The following is a 20,763-nucleotide window of genomic DNA, read 5'->3' on the forward strand; positions in this document are numbered from 1 at the left end:
AGGTGTGCCCTAATAAACCTTTTGTGAGTTCTGACAAAGTCGTTCCCCAAGAGCACTGTGATTCTTGCAGTGAAGAAACCTAGTAATTCGAAATGAGGCCCTGGGGGTGACAGTTGGTTTTTCTTGGCCTCTGCTTCCATTTCTGTCTACATGATTTTGGTTGCACTGGTCTGGGTCATGCCGGCGAGCGGTTGGGAACGGGAATGACGTGGCTTTGAAGAGCCCGCCTCGTGATTGTGACTCTCTTCTGACACATGGTTTCTGGAGACAGGAGAAAGTGTAATTTAAGATCCTTTCGAAATAGGGCCGGGCTTTAAGACTCCGCCGTGCTCCTTGTCTGCACTGGACACCCCTGCGTCACTGTGCTGAATCACAGTTGGTAGGAATTCCGGTGCGGTGAGTGGCTGGAGTGCTGTTACCACAGGGACGCTTGTCTCCGAGTCCACAGTGGAACAAAGCCTTCCGTAAGGAACAGACGGCCTTTCTGAAACAGGTAGCAGAGACTCTCTGATAAGGACATTCATGGCGAGATGACTAAGGAGGTGATTTTATTTCTTTTGTGATTTTTCTTCACATGGTTGTTCTGTGCATGCCTGGAAGGTTGTAAAACAGTTATTAAATGCCTCATTTTGCTCACAATCTCCAGAAGCCTTCCAGAGTCACAAGAACAAAACTTAACTCATGTCCGTATGACCCATGTCATAGCAAGATTGTTTCCTCATCCAGGAGTCCTCGCTAGCATCCTAGAAAATCCCTCCACAGTCTTGTCTCTCATGGTGACGTCGGTGGCCAGGGCAGAGGCCCTTCCCCAGTCGTCCTGGCCACTGTGACGTTCTAAATCCCATGTGTTGCTGTATTGTTTTGAGTCTGGATTATAATTATCTTCATCCTCTGATTTGTTGGTGTCACGTCTCCCAGGAGTGGTGACGTGCGCCAGCTGCTTTCTGGAGAAATCCTCAGGTAAACTCATGACCACCTCTGCCCGTGGACTTTCCATTGAAGAAGGGTGGTCATGACAGACGCACAGAGACTCACAGACGCACATACAGAGACACACACACACAGACAGAGACAGATACATAGAGACACACACACAGACACCCCACTTCTCTTGTCTCCTCCATTATGCATTTAGAACAGTTCTGTGTCCGAGTGAGTTACCCGTCTGTCCACCACCTCCCCGGTCCTTTCTCTTGGATGTTGCCCCAGGGTAGCTCTGCTTTGTACTGTGGGCTTCCAGGAAAAGAGGAAAAGCCTCTGTGCCCCAGCCCAAAGATCAGGAGCATCTCACATCCTAGGGGAATCTCTCTGTGCTGAGTCTACACTTGACCCACGGGAAATCCACTGCAGCCAGCAGATCTTTGAATAACTCGGAGGCAGGAGACTCAGGTCAGCCAGGCCTGCCTGTGTCTAGCTGAGAGGCCTGGACAGGTGGTCTCTCTGAGCCTCAGCTTCCTCCTTCTGGAAGGCGGGACACCAGGACTCGGGGGAGTTCCTGCTGAGAATGTGTTTTGCACAGTGCCTCTCAGAAAATGATCACCGTTACCTCTTGACCAGAGTTTTCATTCCAATTAGCAAGTCGTCGTTTTGTATGGAAAAACGTGGTGTGTTTTTTCTTTTGTTGGGAACTGATGGAGCTGTCTTTATTGATTTTTAGACGGGGGCAAGTGTCCGGGTGGTGAATCAGCTACTTACCGAGATGGACGGTCTCGAAGCACGGCAGGAGGTGTTCATTATGGCAGCCACCAACCGGCCAGGTGAGGAGATCATTTATGTGAAAGCCATGGGATTTACATACATCCTAGTAATGGAAGATGACGTTTAGGAAATCGCTTTTGGGCTCATAAGTTGAAATAAAACCTTAGGAAGCTCCTGTGTAAGCTAGAGTGAAAAACAATAGTATTACCGCCCAGATTTCGTGAGATTTTTTTCTATGTTGGCGCTCAGAAGGTAGTCCAGTTGGCAGAAAGCTCAGAATGTACACCATACAAGTGACCATCCAAGTATTATCAGAATTTATGTCCTATGGTTTCTCTCAAGCTCGTAGGAAACAAGATCCAGACTCTTCTCACTGTATCTGAAGGTTGAGGATGCATTTTCAAGGATTTATATCGGCATCATGTCCCTGTACCTGCATTTAACTAGTACTTCAAGTTGTGTGTAAGCTTCAGCGCCGCAAGGGTTGTAGAAAGGGCTCCACACTTCAGACGTGCTTCAGGTGCTCTCACTGTGGGTCCCGCATTCTCTTCCTGTTGTTTAACCCTCCGCCGTCCATGGGAGCCTCGGGCTGTCGTAGCAGCCCCTGCATCGACCCGGGTGTTAACTGCGTTGGCCGGCAGTCCAGCTGATGAAATTGTTCTTTCAGGTCTCAAAAGTTACTTTGGAAGGTGAAACCTTCCTGAATTATGTGCCACTTTATTTTCATATGAAAAATTTACAGATGTTACGGTTTAGACTTTGATGATAGTAAAGTACTGTCTTTGGAATCGGACGGCACCGGGTTTGAGGCCTGACTGTGGCGCTTCGTTTCTTGCCGTTCCATTCCATTCCCCAGTCGGTCTCACTGCCGAGGAGTCGACTGTGGTTCAGCTCCGACACTGACCACACAGAGCTGGCGTCAGGTCCTGTGAGTCCAGGGGTCCTCCCCACCCCCCGTCCGCATGAGTGGTGTCTCCGGGACACCGCGCGTCTGACCCGCCAGCTTTGCAGCTGAACAATGGATGGATGGATTTCCTGTGTAGGAAAGCGCCATACACTTGGCCCTTAACCAGCACGGACTTCAGTGACGTGGGTCCACTTGTACAGTTTTCTCGCTGAACACAGTGTAGTCCTATAAATGCATTTTCTCTTCCTAATGATTTCCTTAATATTCTCTCTACTTTATTATAAGAATAGGGCACAACATAGCACTCAAAATACGTGTTAATTGACTTGACGTTACCGGCACGGCTTCCAGTCAACAGTAGCTACGAGAAGGTTTTTGGGGAATCGAAGGTTACATGCAGACTTTTGAGGCGGGGGACAGTCAGCACCCCTAACCCTGCGTTTTTGGAGGGTCACTGTACTTAAAGTTGCAGGTTGTTGTAAAGGATGCATGTCGGGCCAGGCCAGGGGGCAGTGCAGGCCCTCGGTGCTCTCTCCCCTTGGAGCTGGGGCACACCCCCCTCCTGGCCCCAGTGTGCTCATGAACCGTGAAGCTCTCCTGAGCTTTGCTTCCCGAGAGAGTTTCTGTGGGGGTTTTATTATATAGTTGTGGTTGACTGAAGTCCATCTCCACCGCCACCCCTTCTCTGCAGAGGTCTGGCTCCAAATTCCAGCCCTCTAATCGCAGGTTTGGTCTTTCTGGTACCTGGCCATCCTGGAGTTATCTTGGGGCCAACCTTGAGTCCTCTCATTAGCGTAACAAAGACTCCATTCCCTCAGTAAATTCTGGGGGTTGTTGAAGCTTTCTGACAGGAAGGAAGAGCAAATGTATTCGTCACACGTCAGCCTCGGCACACCCTCCTTTATCCCGCTCACCACTGTCTCTTCATCTGGGAGATGAGGAGAGTGATACCCACTTGGCAGGAGTGTCGTACAGGTCACGTGATGCTGGCAGCGAGTCTCCCAGGGGGTGTGGCAAGTAGCTGCTCGGTGACTTACATCATTGCCAAGAGCACTTTGGGTGACCGCGTGGGAGCAGTCATGAGGCCGTGCACTCAACCATCCTGGAAGAAACCTGGGACATCACTCAGATTTGCACAGAATCACAGCCCTACCTTTTCTAAGTAGATACAGACTTCCAGAAGACACTCCGGTCTGTAATAAGCCATTCTGTCTTCGGCTCTCACTGTTTTCATGTTTGGTTACTGTAAACACTTTAGCTTAATCTCTGTAGCCTAGCGAATAAATAGCAGGGCCTTCAGCATCCCTGGGTTTTACTCTAATCCTCTCCTTCCAAATGGCACAGGAGCATATCCTTTCCTCTGGGTCGTGTTTCCTGATCTCTAGCACCTCTGAATTCTTAACAGTTCTCTGGATTCTTTGTTGTAAAACCTAGGACTGAGTAGACTCAAGGACTGAGTCGTCTGTGCTGAGTTGAGCCAGTGGTTAAGAATGACAGGAAGGCGGTGCTGTGTTTTGTCCCCTCCAGTGTCCCTCACATTGTCTTCCTTGCTCTGCCCCTCCTCCTATCCCTCGGTCCCGAGGGCAAATCCCACTACCTTGCTCCCTACAGAAATCCAGAAGTAGGTGTTCTAGCTCTTTCACTCCTATGTCTGCCTGGGGCAGTTCTGTTCTCTTGTGTGCTGACCTGTGACACTGTTTGATTGTTTATGATTTGCTTTCTCCCCAGCTTTCAGAAATCTCTTCTTGCCTGATGACTTTTGCCACATTACAAATTACTACAGTACTTAGTGGCTTAAAATCACCATTTTGCTTTGCGCACAATTTTGTGGGTCAAGGACTCAGGAAGGGCTTGTCTGGAGGTCCCCCTGTGATCCACACATCCTCAGCTGACGTGGCCGGGCCCAAGGACCCCCTTCCCCGGCCACGCTGTGGTATCTTTGTCCCCCTCCTCTACTCATTGTCCTCTTTCTGGGCCTCCGTGTGGCTTCCCCTAGGGGTTCTGCGTCCTCGTTCTCGCGTGACCAGTGGGTTCCAGGAGACAAGGGTGGAAGCCACCATGCATCCTGAAGGCACTGCTGGGGGCAGAGACAGGGAGGCTCCGCTCTAAGAGCAGGGGACGGGGGGAACGTGAAAAAGTGGGTGACTTGAACTCTTCGAATGTACGTTTCTGCCCTCACATTCTCCGTTTCATCGAGCATGTTGTAGCTCCCCCACTCCGTCTGGTGTTGAAGATCCGTCACATCATTGTCATGTTCTTTAATTTCTCAGCAGATTCACTGGCTCATCAACTACTTACTGGGTTTTTACTACATGCCGGGCCCTACTAAGCTTTGGGAATTAAGAGGCTAACAATTCAAAAGAATTGTATATATCCTAATTTGGGGCCAGGGCACCTGGAGTAAATGATAGACAGCCAGGGTCAGAGGGTAGAAAATGATGGGTAGTTGGAGAGGAATGCTAATTGAGATATGATGGTCCTGGAAGGGTTCTTCAGGAGGAGTCTGTGAGCACGTGTAGCCGGGAAGCAGGGGGTGAGATCACCTGGCTCTGGGGGTCCCAGACAGACCAGGTTCGGCCGCTCACCACTCACACAACCAAAGGCAATTGAATGGAGAAAGGATAATCTTTTCAAGAAATGGCGCTGGAAGAACTGGATCCTCACATGCCAAAAATGACTCTAGACATAGATCTTACCCTTTTACAAAAATACCCTCTCCAAAGGCAGAGGGGCAGGTGGTGGTCAAACAGGAAAGGAGTCTATTTCAGTGAGGCCAACACTGGGAAGACGGGGCTAGCATCTCAAAGACAGTCTCCAAAGTGCTGCAAATACCTCCAGGTTTGCATAAGACAGGTGTGGGACAAAGGTCACTGGGTCCTTGCTGGTGGGAAGTGAAGGTCGCTCATTGTCTTGGGATCAGTCCTAGGTGGGGTCTTGCTGGCTCCGGGCAGTCCCTATTGCTTGAGGGGTTGGTTTCAGTTCCTACCAGGAGATGCTCTGCCTGCTGGGTTTTTTTGCCTGAGTTAAGAGATAAGCTGGAAAGAAGAGCTATTCTGTTAGAAAGTACAGACTGAGGTCAGAATGGAGGCGGTTTAACTCAAAGGATATGAAGGATGGAGCCATGCAGAGTCTGGGAGGAGAGCGCTCCAGGTAGAGAGCGAGCAGTGTGAAGGCCCGTGTGAGGATGTTTATCATGTTGCAGACCCAGCCGGAAGGCAGGGTGCCTGCAGTGAGACAAGCAGCCATGGCGGGGGAACGCAGGGCCTTGGAGGCCACAGAAGGTGCGCCTGTGTTCTGCTGAAATGGGAAGCCCTGGGGGGGTTTTGAGTGAGGAAGTGGTACCATCTCATTTTCTCCGTATTTCTATTTTTATAAAATATATGAGTACTTTTAGTTTTTTTACTTTGTATTTGGAAACAGTTATAAATTCACAGGAAATTATAAAAAGAGTGCACAGGGGTTCCATGTACCCGGTTTATCTTAATTGTTACATTTTATATAACTGTGGCACTGTGCACCATGTCAAAACCAGGAAACAGACGTTTGTATAACATGTGTTTATTTCTGTGCAGTTTCACACACATGTAGATTCCTGAAATGACCACAGCAGTCAAGATGAGAACGATTCCATCAGCACCGCGATCTCCCACGCACTGCCCCGAATAGAAATGCCTGCTCTGTCCTCCACCCATAACTCCAGGCCACCACTAACCTGCTCTCTTAACCTACACCACATCACTTCAAGAGTTTGTGTGATCAAGGGATCATACAAAACGTGACCTTTTAGGTTGGCTGTGTGTGCCTCGCATAATGCCCTTGAGATGGATTCAGATTCTTGCGTGGATCAGCAATTTCCTCCTGTTTAGTGCTGGGTCGTAGGGGAGGGGCAGTTTGTTTGACCTTTCTCTTCGAGGGCAACTTTACGGTTGTTTCCACTCTTTGTTACACATACCATGAACCTCTGTGTGAATAGGTTCTTGCCTGGACCTAGGGTTTGATTTCTCTGGAATAAACGTCTAGGAGCACAGTGGCTGGGTCATACGGGAAGTATATGGTCAGTTTTTTAAAGAGCTTGTCAACCCTTTTTCCAGAGTGGCTGTACCATGTGACATCTCTGTCAGTAATGGCGTGAGAGATCCAGCTTGTTTGCTTCCTTCCAGTATTTTGTGTTGTCACATCTTGTGATACCGCATCACGGTTGAACTTTGTATTTCTCTAATGGCTCATCAGCCATTAGAACATCTTTTCGTGTGTTTACTTAGCATCCTGTATCTTCTTCATTGAAGTATCTCTTGTGTCCTTTGCCCATTTTCTAAAATTGGACTGCATTCTTTTTTTTTTTTTTTAAGATTTTATTTTTAAGTAATCTATACTCACAATCCTGAGATCAAGAGTCAAACGCTCCACTGACTAAGCCAGCCAGGTGCCCCTGGACTGCATTTTTTTTTTTTAAGAGTTCTTTATATATTCTAGATATGAGTCCTTTGTCATTTATGTGATTTGCAATATTTTATCTCATTCTGCAGCTTATTTTTTCATCCTCTTTTTTTTTTTTTTTTAAAGATTTTATTTATTCATTTGAGAGAGAGAATGGGAGAGAGAGCACGAGAGGGGGGAAGGGTCAGAGGGAGAAGCAGACTCCCTGCCGAGCAGGGAGCCCGATGCGGGACTCGATCCTGGGACTCCAGGATCATGACCTGAGCCGAAGGCAGTCGCTTAACCAACTGAGCCACCCAGGCGCCCTTTTTTCATCCTCTTAACAACAAAGAGACTCCACGTATTTTTTTAAGTTTTTATTTATTTAAATAATCTCTACACCCCATGGGGGCTTGAATTTATGACCCCAAGATCAAGAGTTGCACGCTCAGAAGACTGAGCCAGTCAGGCGACCCTTTAATGTATTAATATTTCCCTTTATATATTCTGCTTTGGGGAGCATTTCTAAGAACTGTTTTTTAGTTTTATGTCCCCCAAATTTTCTCTAGTATTTTCTTCTAAAAGTTTTATGGTTTTATGTTTTTATGCTTAAAGTCTGTAATCTGTTTTTAGTTAACTTTTATTTGAGGTATAGAACTTAAGTCTAAGTTTATTTTCCCTCTATGAATCCAATTCCTCCATCGTTTTTTGAAGACTATCCTTCATTCAGTCACTTTTGCACCTTTGTCAAAAATCAGTTGGCATATACCAGCAATGGACAATTAGAATTTGAAATTAAAACACAATACCGTTGCTGTGCCTGGATGGCTCAGTCAGGTAAGCATCTGACTCTTGGTTTCAGCTCAAGTCATGATCTCAGGTTCATGGGGCTCCATGCTCAGTGGGGCGTCTGCTTCTCTCTTTCTCCCTCTGCCTCTCCCCCTGCTCATGTTTTTTATCTCCCTCTCTCTCAAATAAAAATTATAAATCTTAAAAAAATGATCTATATGAGGAAAAGGACAAAACTCTAATGAGAGAAATCAAAGAAGATACAAGTAAACGGAGAAAGCTCATGTTCGTAGATAGGAAAACTGAATACTGTCAAGATTGTCAGTCTTCCCAACTTGATTTATAGATTCAATGCAGTCCTAATCACAATCATAGCAGGTTATTTTATGGATATTGACAAACATTCTAGAGTTTGTATGGAGAGGCAAAGGCCCAGGATGGCTAACACAATATTGAAGGAGAAGAAAAGAGTTGAAGGACTGACACTACCCGACTTCAAGACTTAGTGTAAAACTGCAGTAATCCAGACAGTGTGGTATTGATGAAGAATAAAAGAAATAAATCAGTGGAACAGAGCAGAAGCCTGAAGTAGACCTACACAAATATAGTCAGCTGGTTTTTTATAAATGAGCAAAGGCAATTGAATGGAGAAAGGATAATCTTTTCAAGAAATGGTGCTGGAAGAACTGGATCCTCACATGCCAAAAATGACTCTAGACATAGATCTTACTCTTTTACAAAAATTATCTCAAAATGGATCATAGACCCAAATGTACAGTACAAAACAATAAAACTCCTAGAAGAGAGCAGGAGAAAATCCAGGTGATCTTGTGTTTGGTGATGACTTTTAGATACAACACCCAAAGCACAATCCATGAAGGAAAGAAATTGGTACGTTGAACTTCATTACAATGAGAAACTTCTTCTATGAAAGACATGGTTAAGAGAATAAAAAAACAAGGCAGAAACTGGAAGAAAATATTTGCAGAACACAGACCTGATAAAGGACTGTGCAATGGACTGAATGTTGTGTCCCCCACCCCAAATTTATTATGTGGAAATCATTACCCCAGATGTCAGAATATAGGAGATGGGGCATTTGGTAATGAGGTCACGTGGCTGGGCCTTCACCAGTGGGATTAGTGCCCTTATAAAGGGGCACAATGAGAAGGTGGCATAGTCTGCAGTCCACAAGCAGGCTCTCCCTGGCACCCAGCCACGTGGGTACCCTGACCTCAGACTTCCAGCCTCCAGAACTCTGAGAAATTTCTGTTGTGTACGATGCACTCAATCTGTGGTCTTTGTTATAAGAGCCTAAATTGACTAAGCTTGATATCCAAAATAGACAAAAAACTCTTAAAAACTCAACAATGAGAAAACAAACAGATGTACTAAAGATCTAAGCAGACTCCTCACCAGAGAAGATGTACAGATGGCAAATAAATACATGGAAAGATGTTCAACAGTGTCGCATGTTATGAGGGAAATGCAAATTAAAACAACAGAGCTACTGTTGCACACCTATTGGGATGGCTGAAATCCAAACACAGACAATGCTAAATGCTGACAAGAATATGGAGCAACAGGAGCTAGCTCTCGGTGGTGGTGGGAATGCCAAATGGTGCAGCCACCCGAAAGACAGTCTGGCAGCTTCTTTAAAAATGCAAGAGGGACACCCGTTGGGCTCAGTCGGTGGAGTGTGTGACTCTTGATCTCAGGGTTGTGAGTTTGATCCCCACATTGGGTGTAGGTATTACTTAAAAATAAAATCTCTAAGAGAAAGAAAGAAACATCCTTACCATAGAGTCCCTAACTTGTAATTGTGGGTTTCTTGATGCTCCTTTAAGTCCCGTCAGGTTTGCTGCACATATTTTGCAGTTCTCTTGTGCATATTCGTTTAGAATTGTCTTCTGGTGGCCTGATCTTTATGTTCTGTCATTACGTTATGTCCTTCTCAGTCCCTGGCAAGTTTCTTTCTTCTGAAATGTATTTTATCTATTATAGCCATTTCTGATTTTTTTTGATTGATGTTTCCATGGTATATCTTTTCTATCCATTTACTTTCAACCTATTGATGTCATTACATGTGAAGTGAGTTTCTTATAAACAGCATATAAGGTCATTTTTAAAATCCACTCTGTCAATTTCTGCCTTTTATTTGGTATATTTAGACCATTTACATTTAGTGTACATTTTTACTCTTCCCATAGTTTTTTCTTTTCTGATGTTCCTAATTTTTTTTCTATCATTTCCTTTTTGTTTTAGGAACTTCCTTGAGCTATTCTTTTTTTTTTCAAGGTATGGAAGAAAATTTATTTAGCTTTGTGAGGCTTTACTTTCACAATAATACATACCCTTGGCACTGTAAGACCCTATTAAAGTTTCATAAATTGCCTTAGTAAGGTAAATATTTAGGTTGATTTTATGAGACTTTCAGACATTAAGTTTGAGAAAGTTAATAGTTTCTAGAATTTACACAGATGATGACAATTAAAACAGTAAAATAAAGAATAAGACTTTCTTAACACCCCTAATAACATAGGGAGTTGCAATTTCTAATCAAACACCTATTTCTAGGTTATATTCATTTTGATTTCTTATTTTCCATTTTAAACTCTGGTATTTTCTTCTGAATATAGGTTACAAATTTGTATTAACTCCCAGTTTTAATACCACAAAGTCACCTGTTTTACCTTGACTATATTTTTATCATTTAGTGTAGGATACACTTTTTTTTTTTTAAGATTTTCCTTATTTTTTGACAGAGAGAGACACAGTGAGAGAGGGAACACAAGCAAGGGGAGTGGGAGAGGGAGAAGCAGGCTTCCCGCGGAGCAGGGAGCCCGATGCGGGGCTCGATCCCAGGACCCTGGGATCATGACCTGAGCCACCCAGGCGCCCCTAGGATACACTTTTTAAACTAGTTATACTCCAGTAACTTTGTGAATGAAAAAAAGGGGAAGAAAACTAAGAACAAATAATGGAGTCATTCTTTCACTGATCCTCATCCAATTTCAGGAAAATCTCTTCCCAAAAGCAGCAATTCTAATAAATCTTTCCATGTCTAAAAAGAAACTGAAACCAAAGGGAAATCATGGGAAACCTGTGATAGTTTACTAGATATTGCGTGCTTTTAGTAGCTCAACACTAGTAATACTTGATAATCGAGAGTAAATTAATAGGCTAACATTTAAAAATGTATACTTTAATAAGCCTATAAACAATTAGGTAAGCTTGTGGAGAAGCTGACCAAGATACATATATTAGGAGATACAGTTGTCCATCTAAATTTTCTAGATTTTTTTTTTTTTTTTTGGCAGAGTATTTATTCAAGTTGTTTACTATATAATTTTTCATGCGCCATTTTGGAAGTCCTTTATTGTAAAGACTAGTCTTTTGTCTGATGACAAACAGCAGCCACACTGTCAGTGATTATTCTGGACCTCCACGTTGGATAAATTCAATTTTTTCTTGAGATACAAGTTTCCTTCTTATTTCTGAGGTAATGTTTTTATTATTTCTGCAGTGTCTGGTGGACCCTGATGCACCAGCAAATCTGGGGATTTATTCCCCTTAGAATGCTGTGAAATTGAAGAAGAGTGAGACGGTAGTCCTACTGATCTCAAAACTTCTCATACGTTAGGTTTAGGATTGTCTCTTCTGTCAGGGAACCTTATTAATGGAGTATGTGGCTTGCCTACCTAAACGACCCTGCTGGCAGACGCCATCTTACTGCTCATCATGACCCCAGGATGGGGCAGCAACTTCGAGGGCACTCGCTAGGCGCAGAGATAACAGGAGTCCTCCTTGAGCTATTCGTTTAGGTATGTTCAACTTGTAGCAAATTTTCTTGGTTTTCATTTACCTGCAAATGTCTTGGTTTCAGGTTCTTTCTTGAAGCCTGTCTTTGCTAGATGGGGAGTTCTGGGTTGACAGTTCTTGTCTGCCAGCACCTGAAAACTGTGCCATGTCCTGCCAGCACTCATGATTTCTGAACACAGACCTGCTGTCGTTTGAATGTCCTAACTGCACAGAGAGGGTGTCACTGTACTCTGCTTTTATTTTTTTTTTAAATATTTTACTTATTTATTTGAGACAGAGAGAGGGAGAGAATCCCAAGTAGGCTCCCCACGCAGTGCAGAGCCCGATGCAGGGCTTGATCCCACAACCCTGATATCACGACCTGAGCTGAAACCAAGACTGAGCCACCCAGGATCCCCTCAAATACTTTTTAGCTCTTTCTCTTTTCCTCCCGGGACTCCTGTGACACACACGTTAGATCTTTTGTTATAGTCCTATAAATCACTGAGGCTCTGTTGCTGGTTTTTTCTATTCTCTGTTTTCTCTGTGTTGTTCACATTTGGTAATTTCTGTTCTTCAGGTTCACTGATTCTTCTCTCTGACGTCTCCATGGTTCCATTGAGCCTGTCCAGTGAGGTTTTCCTTTTGTTTAAGTTTTGCCATTGAAAATTTTCCATATACTTCTTTACATCTTCTCTTTCTTTGCTGAGACTTCGTTTTTTTCATTTGTCTCAAGCCTGTTCATGATTGCTCCCATAAATGCTTTTATTGTGGCTGCAGTAAAACCCTTGTCAGATGACTCCAACATCTGGGTCATCTCTGGTCCAGCTTCTATGTTTCTTTTCTCATTAACGTTGAGATTTTTCTGGTTCTTGTTTCAACAGATAGTTTTCAGTTGTATCCTGGACATTTGAGTATTAAGAAACGTTGAGTATTATCTTACTTATATTTTCTCCTTTGAGGTCTTCTCTGACTTTGCAGGGGAAGGGCAAGAGCCTCACGGCCGCAGGCTGAGAAAAGAAGCCTGGGCTCGCTCTGCCTCCATTCACACTGCCCGGGTGGGGAGATGTGTCATTCCCGCTGGGCCTCCGTTAGCATCCCCTTGGCCCAGGATGGGGGCGCCTTGTACTCTCCCCCACGACCCCAGGACCCGGGAAGGGCAGAGGTGGAAATGTCAGCTCTCCACTGGGCCTTCTCTGACACTGCCCAGCATGAAAAGAGAAACCCACACAGGGAGGCAGCTGTTAAAATTCAGATGACACTGAAAAGCGGAGGATAAAATTACCTTCTCTCTGTCCCTGCCCAGAGGCAACCACTGGTAAAGTCTGTGAGCTGTATCTTCGGTATGTTCTCCATGTTTTCAAATGATGTGCTCATACTGCTGTTTCTTACCAGTTTCATACGGTGCCATTACTACTTTGTAAAGCACACGAAGATTTCTGTTACATTCACTGTTTCTCCACACGCGGCCGCCGTCACCACCACCCCGTCATCCCCACGTGATAATACCATTTCTGCACAACTTTTGGTTCAATCACCAATCACTGTTTATGTTACCAGGACCGTGTACCTATTTCTCTGCGTGGACCCAGGAGTTACACTGCGATCAGGGTTCTGTTTTCACATAACCTTTTCATTCTTAGATGTGGAAACTCTCGTTTTCTTTCTCTTACTTTGTTTTGTTTCTGTTCTTAATCAGATACGCAGATAGTGGTGAGTATTATTTGTGTCTGTGATGTATTTTGCTCTTGTTTCCAGAGCTTTCTCTGCTCTGGCTCCCGTTTGGGCTTTTTGAGTTTGGTATATTTGAGGGTATCTCTCTTCCACACTCATTACTGATTGGTAGCCTGGCTGAGTACAGGATTTTGAGTTAAAAAAATTGTTTTTTCATGGTTTGTAGGCCATGCATTTTTTTCTCTTAAAAGTTTTATGTTGGGGCGCCTGGGTGGCTCAGTTGGTTAAACGACTGCCTTCGGCTCAGGTCATGATCCTGGAGTCCCTGGATCGAGTCCTGCATCGGGCTCCCTGCTCGGCAGGGAGTCTGCTTCGCCCTCTGACCCTCCCCCCTCTCATGAGCTCTCTCTCTCAAATAAATAAATAAAAAATCTTTAAAAAAAAAAAAAAAAGTTTTATGTCATCCTGATTCTTTTTATGTGACTTAAAAAAAAAAAGATTCTATTTTTTTTTTTTAAAGATTTTATTTATTCATTTGAGAGAGAATGAGATAGAGCATGAGAGGGGGGAGGGTCAGAGGGAGAAGCAGACTCCCTGCCGAGCAGGGAGCCCGATGCGGGACTCGATCCTGGGACTCCAGGATCATGACCTGAGCCGAAGGCAGTCGCTTAACCAACTGAGCCACCCAGGCACCCAAAAAAAGATTCTATTTTTAAGTAATCTCTACACCCAACATGGGGCTGGAACTCACAACCCGGAGATCAAGAGTCACACACTTTACTGGCTGAGCCCTCCAGGCATGCCTTATATGACTTTTTGTTTATTTGTTTCGTGTGTGTGCTTAGGACTTGATGAGTCTTAACCTCCTGAATTGGTCTTTTAAATTTCTTCTTTTCTCCTAATTTCCATTTCTGTCCTAATTTTTCCCCTACTTTTTGAGGTATTGGTTTTTAGAAAGTAAGTGAAAGATTGCTGTGTCACCCTTCCGCCTGTGGGTGCTCAGAGGACCTGCCACAGCTCTCCTGTGGTGTGGGGTCCGCCAGCGTCACACCCTGCCCTGAAAATACACTGCTTCCCATGCTTGGCCCCAGGAGATGAAGCGCCTTGCACAGTGTACAGCTAGACCACAGACGCCCTGACTGATCTCCCTTCTCCTGGCTCCGAGGGACTGTCTGTTTCCACTCCATCCCCCGTCGGCCTGGTTAAAAACACTGCTGCCCGGCATGCAGACGTGTGAGATCCGAATAGCCACGCCAGCTTGTTCCTCGTTCTTGCACTCGGCAGGTGTCTGTGCCCTACCGTAGCCACATGGAATCCAGAAAGTTTCTGTGCACAGCTCAGGTGAAGAAAGAAATAAGTACGTTATGGTGGATAAGCTTCTGGACAAGAATTAGGTACGCGGTTTTATATTTCAGAGAAAGCTTCTAGTTGAGGGTCCCCATCTGTTGTAAGCCCTTAGTGATTGCCGGGTGACGGGGGATGGCTTACACGGAAGAGATTCACTTCATACTCGTAGGCTATTCATTCAGCCACTTCGAGTTCCAAGTCAACTGCTGTGTTCCCTTACCTCTCCGGCCTTGGGTCACGGCAGTGCCTAGGGGCCGTGGTCAGACCTGTGTGTCTTGCCCTTTGGCACAGGATTTCCCTTTTAAAGATGCCTTAGGCCCCGGCATTACTTCTGCTGGGTCACAGGAACCTGGTACATAAGAGAACCCAGGAAGTATTTGCTTACTGAATCGTAAGAAGAGGCCTACTTCTGTTTCATGGAGGCTGGTCGATCTTGTAATAATTTTCACTCAGCGTATTATCGATGGTCTTACTTGTCTGAGGATGGATCCAGTTTCTAAGAAAATCCACTTCATTGAGAGGTGACATACCATGAACTTTACCCATTTTAGGTACAAGATTCAGTGGTTTTGAGCATATTTGTAGACTCCTGCAGCCATCCCAACGATCGGATTTTAGAACATTTCCGTCACCCTAAAAAGCAATCTGTCTGTTGGCCATCACTCGCCATCCTCCCCCACCTCCAGCACTTCTGTCTCTGTAGGCTTCTCTGTCTTGGCTAGCTTATGTAATGTGGCTGTCGCCTCTGCCTGTCTTCACCCAGCATCCCGGGTTCAAGGCTCGTCCCTGTTGCAGCACATAGCGACACTTTCTTCCAGTTGCCGGATAATGGTCCCTTGGGTGGATATACAACATTTGATTCATTCAGCAGTCGATGGACATTTGGGTTGTTTCCACTTTGGGGCTTGTGATAACGCTGCTGTGAACATCCGGGTACAAGTTTTTGTGTGGACGGACATATATTATCATTTCTTTGGGATAGGTACTCAGGCGTGGGATGGCTGGGTCACGTGGTGAGTGTGTTTACCATTTCAAGAATCAGCCAGACTTTTCCGGACTGGCTGCAGCATTTTACATTCCTGCTAGCAGTTGTAACAAAGCGTGTGGGAGTTGCGATTTCTCCACATCCTTGCCAACACCTGTTATGTCTTTCTTTCTGAATGTAGCCATTCTAGTGGGTGTGAGGTAGCATTTCACTATAGTGTATCTTCAGCCTTGTTATGGAGTAGTAAGACTTACTCTAGATAGAAGTCCACAACCAGATATGTGATGTGCATATGTTTTCTCCCAGTCTCTGGGTTGTCTTTTCGCTTTCTTAATGGTATAATTTAAGGAACAAAAGTTTTAAATTTTGGTGAAGTCCAATGTATCAATTTTTTTTAATCACGTGCACTTTTGTTGACATGTCATATCTTTTTTTTTTTTTTTTAAGATTTTATTTATTAGAGAGAGAGAGAGAAACAGCATGAGAGGGGATAGGGTCAGAGGGAGAAGCAGGCTCCCCGCTGAGCCGGGAGCCCGATTTGGGACTCAATCCCAGGACTCCGGGATCATGACCTGAGCCGAAGGCAGTCACTTAACCAACTGAGCCACCCAGGCGCCCGACATGTCATATCTTAAAAAAATCATTGCCTAACACAAGGTCACAAGCAGGGGGAGAGGCAGAGGCAGAGGGAGAAGCAGGCTCCCCACTGAGCAGGGAGCCCAATGCGGGACTCGATCCCATGACCCCGGGATCATGACCTGAGCCGAAGGCAGACGCTTAACCGACTAAGCCACTCAGGCGTCCCCTAAGAATGTTTTCTAATCATAATTGGGATTTTTACATCAGGCTTTACTTTTGAGCATGCAGGTCTGGCTTTAAGATCTACTTGTATATTGAAGTTAAAACACATTTCTACCATGTGGCATAAACATAGATGCACAGATCATTGAAACATGGTAAGATCTAAAAATATCCCCCCACATATTTGGATAATTGGGTTCTTATAAAACACAAAGGCCATGCAGGAGTGCCTGGGTGTCACAGTTGGTTAAGTGTCCGACTCGGTTTCAGCTCACTTCATGATCTCGGGGTCGTGAGATCGAGTCCCATGTCCAGCTCTGCGCTCAGCATTGGGTCCGCTTGTCCCTCTCCCTCTGCTCCTCCCCACCTCTTGAAAGCACATGTGCTTGCTCTCTCTCTCAAATAAATAAAAATCTTTAAAAAACACACACACAAAGGCCATGCAGTGGACAAAGAATAGCCTTTTCAACAAAGTGTGGAACAATCAGCTATCCATATGCAAGGGACGCTGGGGGGCTCAGTTGGTGAAGCGTCCACCTTCGGCTCAGGTCATGACCCCAGCGTCCTGGGATCGAGTCCAGCATTGGGCTCCCTGCCCAGCGGGGAGCCTGCTTCTCCCTCTTCCTCTGCCCCTCCCCCTGCTCATGCACTCACTCTCTCTCTCTCATAAATAAATAAAATCTTTAAAAAAGAAAAGATATCCATATGCAAGAAAAATCACCTTTAATCCACACACCTCTTACCACATGCAAAAGTTAACTCAAAATGGATTAAAGACCAGTGAAAAGTCATAGCTGTAAAACCCCTGGAAGAAAACAGAGGAGAAATGTTTCCTACCATGGATTAAGTGAAGATTTCTTAGATGTGACCCCAAAAGCACAACCTTTTAGAGCAAAAGGATAAATTGAGCTGCTCTTCATAAGATGCCACTGAGCGAGCACAAGGACAAACCACACAGACTAGGAGAAAATACTTAAAGAGTGTATATGTGATGAAGGATTTATATCCAGAATATGGAATGGATTCTCAAAACTCAGCAACAGAAGAACATTAAAAATTGGCTAAAGACTGCACAGACCCCTCCCCGTTGTAGGTATGCATGCGGCAGAGACACATGAAAACGTGCTCGACCTCGTTAGTCATCAGGAAAGTGCAAGTGAAAGCCACAATGAGATACCACTACAAACCTTAGATCTAACTAAAATCAAAACGACTATACCAAGTATTGGCAAGGACAGGGGAATGTAAGGTGGCACAGCTAGTTTGGAAAACAGTTTGTTGGTGTTTTTAAGGTTCAGCCTACCCCTGCGGTGGGATGTGGCCGTAGTGCTCTGCGTCCCACACTTAGGGACTCACCAGAGAGCAAGGAAAGCACACACCAAGACTGATAAGTGAGTGCTCCAAAACTGGAAACCAAATGTTTATCAACAGAGAAATGGAAAAATAAATCCAGGCATATCCACAGGGGGCTACTACCCGGCCATAAAGAATCAAGTACTAATGCACACAAGAACTTTGGGGAACCTGAAAACAATTCTGTTGAGTCAAAGAAAGCAGAGTACATAGTGCATGCTTGCACGTCTATAAAATTCCAGAAAATGTGAACTAATCTGTAGTGGCAGAACAGATGAGCGGCTGCCTGGGGATTGAGGGTGTGAGGGGAGAGCGGCAGGGAAAGGCCACAGTGGTGTCCTCAGTAATTTTTTAAATTGTAAAGGTTTCCTGAGACCTGTGTGGGGTCCTTCGCCCTGTAGGGTAAGACGGCGCTCAGGCTGCGGGATAGTGCTCCATCATGATGCTGCAGGTGTTCGGCAGTCAACTTTCCTTTTCTTCCCTATTGCCAAGTAGTATATCCTAGCATCTCAAGAGAAAGTCCAATGTGTTGAACATTGAAAGGTCATTGAATTAAAAGTATTTAGCTTCCCTAAGGTAACTGAAGAACAAAACTAACAGAATCAAAATTTTAGCTAGAAAGAACTCTACCTCTTTATGGAAGAATAAATTAATGGTTAAGTCTGAGTGTGTTCATTAGAAAACACGAGACCCATTACTTATAGGTGCATCTGCGTGTGAACAACGGTCTTATCACTGTGAGCTATGGGAAGCTTCTCCAGAATGGTTGAGGGCTCTTCGTGGAGGAATCAGGAATGTTCCTAATGAACCTCAATGTCAGGCAGCGTTTGGGGCCTGCTCTTTGCTCCTGGTACCGAGAGTCTGGTGAGCACCAATGAGGGCAAGAGTTTCTTCTGGGGGACTCAGGCAAGGCTTCCTGGAGGAGGCATTGTTTGAGAATCCCCCTATGTGTAAATGAGGAAGAAAGTTTAGGGAGAAACGAAGTACTGAGAGCAAAGAGAAGAAGGCTTTGTTTAGGGAACGGCAAGAGGTGTGGTCAGTGGGGTGTGGGAGTCGTGGAGAATGAGAGGAAAGAGGGAGCTAGGATGGGAGCGATCAGGTCCTTGAGGGCCTTCGTGCTGTGGTGAGATATGGGCTTGGTTCTGCTGCAGGGAACACCAGGTGAGGGTCAGCAGATGTTTTAGGAAGATCTGGCGGCATCGCACAGGGTCCCAGAGAGGGGAGGTTTAGAGACAGGACCAGTTAGGAGGATGCGACATTCGGCCCTGACTGAGGACAGGGTAATGGGAGGCCCCCTGCCAGAACTGGGAGAAGGTACCGAGGTCAGAGGAAGGAGAGAAACCTGCTGGAATTCCAGGCTCGTGTGGCGGTCCTCGTCTGAGCCAGAGAACCCTGGCAGCACACGGGTTTGGGCAGGAACGTGGGCTGGACTTCTCTGAAGGTTATACTTTCATGAGGAGGTACTTTTAATTTTAATAAAGTCTAATTTATCAATTTTTTTCTTTAAAAAAAAAGTCCTCTTCCCACATCTCATGTTGATTTTTTTTTTTAAAGATTCTATTTTATTTATTGAAGACTTTTGACCCCCCCCTTCTTCTCTAGATATCATTGACCCTGCGATCCTGCGCCCCGGACGCCTAGACAAAACACTGTTTGTGGGTTTGCCACCCCCAGCAGACCGTCTGGCCATCCTAAAAACCATTACAAAAGTGAGTACAAAGGAAATGGCATGTTTTTGTGTGTTTCTCTCCTTTTAGATACAGACAGGTATCTGTAGCTTTAAATATTTGCTCAGCCTGTGTCTCCCAAAGAAAGGTGAATGATTCTGATAATTGAAGAGATTGTCCATTCTTTTTTATTTGCTTAAAATAAAAGGGATATTGAGAGTTATATGTTTGACTGATACATTTGAGATTTTACTCTCTTCGCACTTTTTTGTTCTTTTAGATCTTTGATAGAGAAATTGCCCTTGTAGGAATTTGAAATGGAACAGAAACTTTAGGAGCTGAGAAGTGAATAGACACAGACCGTTATAAATATCCGGGGAAACTGAGTCTCAATCACAGTGTTGAGTCTGTCCTCCATGTTTCTATATGCCAACTTTTTTTAAAAAAGATTTTATTCATTTATTTGAGAGAGAGCGTGTGCATGAGTGAGGGGAGGGCCAGAGGGAGAGAGTCTGGGGCTGACTGTGCACGGAGCACAGAGCCTGACGGAGGGCTCAGTCCCACAACCCTGAGATCACGACCTGAGCTGAAACCAAGAATCGGACGCTCAACCAAATGCGCCACCTAGGTGCGACCCCCCCCCCCTTTTAAGTAAACTACACCTCACGTGAGCTTCAAACTCATGACCCCAAGATGAAGGGTCAACACTACCAACTGAGCCAGCCAGGCCCCCCTGGTACACGCCAACTTTTATGATGCCTGTATAGTATTCATGTTGCTATTTTTATAAAAATAATAAACAATACTGACAAAATACAAAGACGAAAGCAATCACCCTGAATTGTATGGCTACAAAAATAATGCGTGTTGACATTTAGTGCAGACATCATTCCTGACGTCTTTATTCAGCGTGGGTGGTGGGTGGTTCAGAGAAGGAGGGGCTGCAGACTTAAATACGTTAAATAGAGTTAACTTTTTTTAGTTTAAAAAAAGTCCAAGCTAAAGCAATTATTAAACCTCCAGTAAATGTTTTTCTCCATAAATGATATTATTTCCTAAAATAGCACCCTAAGGGTTAAAAATGTAAAAAGATCAGGAAAGCCAAGTAAGCAGCGGAACCGCTCGTTTTTGTTTTAAGATTTTTTTATTTTTATTTGAGAGAGAGTGGGGGTGAGGGGCAGAGGGAGAGAGTCTTAAGCAGACTCTGCACTGAGTGAGCCTTAGTCTCACAACCCTGAGATGGCAACCTGAGCTGAAACCAAGAGTCAGACAAGATGGTTCCTGCCTTTATTTGGTTTCCACTAGTAAACGTTAAACCTTACACG

The 20,763-nt window shown here is 44.8% G+C and overlaps 1 protein-coding gene and 1 pseudogene across 1 annotated transcript in view; one reads left to right on the forward strand and one right to left on the reverse strand.

Annotated features, from left to right (window-relative positions):
- Positions 1 to 20,763, forward strand: part of NVL (nuclear VCP like) — a 102,646-nt gene that overhangs the window by 52,631 nt on the left and 29,252 nt on the right. The window contains 2 exon segments of the mRNA XM_044915984.1: positions 1,658 to 1,757; positions 19,374 to 19,480. Of these exon segments, the coding sequence (XP_044771919.1) occupies positions 1,658 to 1,757; positions 19,374 to 19,480 (207 nt within the window).
- Positions 11,176 to 11,553, reverse strand: LOC110571390 (annotated as a pseudogene).

Source organism: Neomonachus schauinslandi, chromosome 6, assembly GCF_002201575.2.
Source record: "Neomonachus schauinslandi chromosome 6, ASM220157v2, whole genome shotgun sequence".
Classification (NCBI taxonomy): domain Eukaryota; kingdom Metazoa; phylum Chordata; class Mammalia; order Carnivora; family Phocidae; genus Neomonachus; species Neomonachus schauinslandi.